The following is a 6,000-nucleotide window of genomic DNA, read 5'->3' as shown; positions in this document are numbered from 1 at the left end:
AGTGACACCAGCACTGATTGGTTCCGGGCAACATGTGTCATAACACCACATCACAGCCACTGTGGGAACGGCGCTGGCACAGGAGGTGAGTATAGGCTTTATTAATTTATCGGGGCCGAACATTTAGGGGTTATCCTAGTAGTGGACAAGCCCTTAAATATTTGGTGCTGCTCAGTTATGATATATATTGCCTGCGTGGTGTAAATCTAAGTATCTGTGTATTTACACTGCACAGTACCACTCCTCCTGTCCTGCATATATACACTGCACAGTACCACTCCTCCTGTCCTGTATATATATACTGCACAGTACCGCTCCTCCTGTCCTGTATATACATACACTGCACAGTACCACTTCTCCTGTCCTGTATATATACACTGCACAATACCACTCCTCCTGTATATATACACTGCACAATACCACTCCTCCTGTCCGGTATATATACACTGCACAGTACCACTCCTCCTGTCCTGTATATATACACTGCACAGTACCACTTCTCCTGTCCTGTATATATACACTGCACAGTACCGCTCCTCCTGTCCTGTATATATACACTGCACAGTACCACTCCTCCTGTCCTGTATATATACACTGCACAGTACCACTCCTCCTGTCCTGTATATATACACTGCACAGTACCACTCCTCCTGTCCTGTATATATACACTGCACAGTACCGCTCCTCCTGTCCTGTATATATACACTGCACAGTACCGCTCCTCCTGTCCTGTATATATACACTGCACAGTACCACTCCTCCTGTCCTGTATATATACACTGCACAGTACCGCTCCTCCTGTCCTGTATATATACACTGCACAGTACCACTCCTCCTGTCCTGTATATATACACTGCACAGTACCACTCCTCCTGTCCTGAATATATACACTGCACAGCACCGCTCCTCCTGTCCTGTATATATACACTGCACAGTACCATTTCTCCTGTCCTGTGTATATACACTGCACAGTACCACTCCTCCTGTCCTGAATATATACACTGCACAGCACCGCTCCTCCTGTCCTGTATATATACACTGCACAGTACCACTCCTCCTGTCCTGTATATATACACTGCACAGTACCACTCCTCCTGTCCTGTATATATACACTGCACAGTACCATTTCTCCTGTCCTGTATATATACACTGCACAGCACCGCTCCTCCTGTCCTGTATATATATACTGCACAGTACCGCTCCTCCTGTCCTGTATATATACACTGCACAGTACCACTCCTCCTGTCCTGTATATATACACTGCACAGTACCATTTCTCCTGTCCTGTATATATACACTGCCCAGTACCGTTTCTCCTGTCCTGTATATAGACACTGCACAGTACCTTGGTCTTTGGGAGGGTTAATATTGGTTTATTATTTTCAGGAATACTATGGGAAAATAAAATATATACTGGTATATATATATTGGAAAACACATTTAAATGGATTATACCAAGTAATCCCCTTTCCCGAGAACTTTGTAGTTGCTGGGGTCCGACCGCTGGGACCCCCATGATCTCGAGAACCAGCGCTCTAAAGAAGCGATCAATCCTGCGCACTGCGACGGCATTCACACATAGCTCTTCAAATAACGCCTTTAAGAGGAGCGTTGAAGGGCACAACACAGTATAGGAAAATCCACTGATCGGGTGTGGGGGGAGTGTTATAGTCTGTGGGCTGGTGGGGTTTGTGTGGCATTGCTCCTTTTTAGTCCCAGTCCGGCCCTGGACATCTCTGCAGGGAGGCTGCCATACTTTGTACTGGTTTTATTCCCTGCACATAGTAGGGCAGCTGAAGGGTTCAGGTAGCAGTGTCATTGCCCTGTGTTGTTCTATTGCCCACATTCCCACCCTGACTATATACAGTGGGCAACTAAGGGGTAGACAGCAGTTCATTATGAATAGTAGGGTCAGTGGGTAAATGTGTCTACCTGTTTTACAATGGTATGGCCCAAATGTGAGCTGAGGTAAAACATTGCCAGAAGCTAAGAGGCACTAACATGTCCATACACAGGCACTAATGCCCTCACACTTCTGCCAGTATGTACTGCCGTGTGTGTGGCAGTAGTTTTTCTAATAGTCTTATCACACCTGTCTGCCATTCTTCCTTGAGGCTGGACGGGAACTAAAGTTGACGTGTTCTAATATTGAGCTCCCATTTCCCAGCTCTGGAAATTCACCACTTACGGTTGGAGGATTGGCTAGAGGTTGTGGTGTGTATACAGAATGTAAACTTCACTCTTGTGAACCCAGCCTACACTAATTATGTAATGGTGCATGTATTACTAATGCAGATGACGTTTGCGTGTGTCGCCATTTCTAATTCATCTATATATTTTGGCATGGGGGGACCCCATTTGAAAGTTTGCAGCGGGGCCCATAACTTTAGTAGTTACACCACTGCTCTGTAGTAAGCTCCTTTCTGCTCCCATATGTCTGTAGTAAGCTCTGTTCTGCTCCCTTATCTCTGTAGTAAGCTCGGTTCTACACCTTTATCTCTGCAGTAAGCTCGGTTCTGCTCCCTTATCTCTGTAGTTAGCTCGGTTCTGCTCCCATATCTCTGTAGTTAGCTCGGTTCTGCTCCCATATCTCTGTAGTTAGCTCGGTTCTGCTCCCATCTCTCTATAGTTAGCTCGGTTCTGCTCCCATATCTCTGTAGTAAGCTCGGTTCTGCTCCCATATCTTTGGAGTAAGCTCGGTTCTGCTCCCATATCTCTGTAGTAAGCTCGGTTCTGCTCGCATATCTCTGTAGTAAGCTCGGTTCTGCTCCCATATCTATGCAGCAAGCTCAGTTCTGTTCCCATATCTCTGTACCAGCATGTTTTTAAAGCCTGTTATGTCTGCTGCTTTAATGCAATGGCCAGAGGTAAGCAGGGAAAAGGAGGGCCACCGCAACTGAAGGGTCACTGCCTTGTGATTGCCCCCCAGGCTGAAAAGTGCCAGCCAGCCCCTGAACTTTATTAAACATGTACTGTAGACAAAATGCATACTGTAAAAAACAAACAGCAAAAGCTCTAAGGATGTGTGTCCACAATCAGAAAACGCTGCAGGTCGGCTGCTGTGTACTTGTGCAGTGTCCAACCCGCAGCGGCCAGATGTTACAGTGTAGTGAATGGGATTTCAAGAAACCCCATCTCTACTATACGTGCACCGACACCCGCACCTCACCTGCGGAGACGGACATGGGGCACGTCTGTCCAGGCTGCAGCATGCCAATTTATCTGGCGTAGACGCGAGTCTCCACCAGAGAAATCTCTCCCGTGCAATGTATAGGACGCAGGGATTCCGCACAGAACAATGAACACACGCGGAATCACCTTTGTTCAGAAGATGGCAGCACTTTGGAAGCAGCACAGGTCCACTGCGTCCAAAGTGCTGCCATTTCCGGATCCTCTGCACATACCCTAAAAATTGGTGCTTTGAAAGCAGTGTTTTTACTGCCAAGAGAGCAGGTTTTGACTGCAAAAAAAATGCTGATTCCTATGCACACCTGTACTATATATGTGTATGATTTACCCTTATTATTTCACATGGGAATTCATTTATTTCTATATAATAAATGCCCTGATTCAGCAGACAATATTCCTGTCTTGTGTCATCCAGACAGTAGTGACAGGAGGTCGCCCTGTCAGATTACAAGCAATGATTCAGTGACTGGTCAGAGCCTATGCTGATCCCTGCTGTATGTGACTGTGAAACCTGATCCTATAGCAATCCGCACAGAGCTCCGGGACCACATGAGTAAATCACTGCACTGAGGGGTCTCAAGGGGGGTTTGGGAGACACGTTCTGGGACTGCAGAGCAATGCACAGCATTATTCACTGCTGAAAACCCTCTGGGCACTTCATACAGGGGTTGAAGATGCAGGGGGCCCCCTTGTAGGTGGGGGCCCCAGGCGTCTGCCTGGTCTGCCTGTGCCAAACGCCGGCCCTGCAGGTAGGTGATCTTAAGTACAGAATTAACCACATTTTTTTGCTTCAGTTTTTTATTCTTCCTAATTTCTCCTTTAAAACCTAGGTGCGTCTTATAGTCCGAAAAATACGCTAGGTCACAAACTGCTGAAGGCCTACAGTAGTACGACGGCTTTATGCAAGTATGAGAGTAGGGGCAGGCACCTTAGATTAGAAGAACCACTCCAGCAGTAAAATAAAAAACAAGCAAAAGCTGGAGTGGCGCTTAAAACTAAAGTTTTTTTACTATGTAATCTGAGAGCAGCATGAAATATGTGCTCAGATCCGGATTCCAGTGATGTCACTTACTAGTCTGTGTGTTGCTTTTTCAATAAAATAGGTGTTTTATCAGCAAGATATTCTCACTAGAGAGCTAGGTGTCTGATGCCATGTAGTCCTCCTAATATCATGCCCTCGCCACTGGCAGCTTTTGTGTACACTGTGCAAAGGCAGAAAGCTGCAATCTGGTGGCAGGGCGGGGTTATACAGGGCTCAGCATTCGGACCATTGCTAGATCTGCAGCAGAGGAAACAGTGACCCATCACTGGTATCAGAGTCTCTGCCCCTACGTCATGCAGCTCTTAGTTTGCATAGAAAAAACATGGTGACACATTCCTTTAAACAGTACAAGTAAATTAGCATACTTAGCAATGTTTATGAAGGTTGCACATCATATATTTTTGCCTGTTGCGGCTCATAAGACTTTCTTCCTTTTTTGTTTACAGATCGATTGTGGGCCGCAGATACTTTTTTATTGTTGGGACTTTGTACATGTACCGGTGTATTACAATGTATGTTACTACCCTTCCTGTGCCCGGAATGCACATTCAATGTGCCCCAAAGGTGAGGACTTTCACATTCCCAGAGGTCTTATTTTGTTATATCTACATTCAATTGTCACAGTTTTATATTATGCACTGTACAATCTGAGTCTTAATGGATGATCCAAAGATTTCTATATGATTTGCAATACCCCCAAATTCACTTAAGTTTTCACGCTATGACTTTTTGTCTTTTTATACCTCTTGCGGAGAATAACTAGGCAATATGGCGCAGTGCGGAGAACCATATTGGCGCATGGCGTGCCCTATTGTTTTGCAGCTTAGAATCAAGTAACTGTTGCGTGTCTCTTTACAGCCTCTTGCATGTGTCTCTGCCATGGGTGGGAGGTCTAAAGATGATTATCTGGATCATTACATTTACCTAATTCATTACCTGTAGAACTGGTCCGCTAACAGGACTGCGAGAGCTTTATCTTGGTTTACTGTGGCATGTAATTATCCTTAGAATGGTAGGAAAGACGTGTAATAGGGCTTGATGTGTTCACAAATTGGCGATACATGTTTTCGGAAATACACATTTTCTTGTTTCTATTACATTTTCTTTAGAGATAGAACTTGCTTAGCTGAAAGTAGCTGCTTGCTATGTTCCCACCAGGGTTGGCCTGGTCTGGTACAGACATATCATTCGATATGTACATGAGACATTATAATATAAGATAATCATGTACTATTATAACAGCATAGACTGAAACATCTGAAAAGCACTTGTGATAGTCTCCTATCAGTTTTTGAGCTGGGATGGTGTCTGATATCTGCTTAGTGAATTAGAGAATTTATGCATTGCAGTGATATAACTGTTTTATTCTGCAATTTTGTGAAAATCACAGAAATCAATGCAATATGACCACACCATGTGAACCGCCTATATAGCTCAGACAGATGTTTTCTATTGCCATTCTTAGGGTGTATTTTGATTAACATCTATGGGAATTTACTGTATGTTATCCATTCTTGACTTGAGTCAAATTTCAGCCTCTATAACAGTGTCTCCGCAGAACCCACCGCTGTCCTGCTTAGATCTGCTGTCTGCTCCTTGAAGGTTGATGTTAGATAATTTGTTGTTACCCTGAAATAAAAAGGCCATTGGGGCTGAAATGAGAAGACTTGGCAGACATTTGCTTGTATTGCTAAGTTACATACCCATAGATCAGTGTTAAACAGCATTTTTGGCATGAGGACACATTGTCAGATACGTTTTATTGAAAA

At 44.5% G+C, this 6,000-nt stretch overlaps 1 protein-coding gene across 5 annotated transcripts in view; it reads left to right on the top strand.

The window, feature by feature from the left end:
* The window catches only part of SGMS2 (sphingomyelin synthase 2), a 115,628-nt gene that overhangs the window by 83,579 nt on the left and 26,049 nt on the right, over positions 1-6,000 (top strand). For all 5 annotated transcript variants that reach the window (XM_077279016.1, XM_077279012.1, XM_077279019.1 and 2 more), the window contains one exon: positions 4,678-4,795. In XM_077279016.1, the coding sequence (XP_077135131.1) occupies positions 4,678-4,795 (118 nt within the window). The remainder of the gene's footprint in view (positions 1-4,677; positions 4,796-6,000) is intronic.

The sequence above is a fragment of the Ranitomeya variabilis genome, chromosome 1 (genome assembly GCF_051348905.1).
Source record: "Ranitomeya variabilis isolate aRanVar5 chromosome 1, aRanVar5.hap1, whole genome shotgun sequence".
NCBI classification, from domain to species: domain Eukaryota; kingdom Metazoa; phylum Chordata; class Amphibia; order Anura; family Dendrobatidae; genus Ranitomeya; species Ranitomeya variabilis.
Note: the sequence above shows the minus strand (reverse complement) of the source record. Positions and strands in the feature narration are given on the sequence as shown.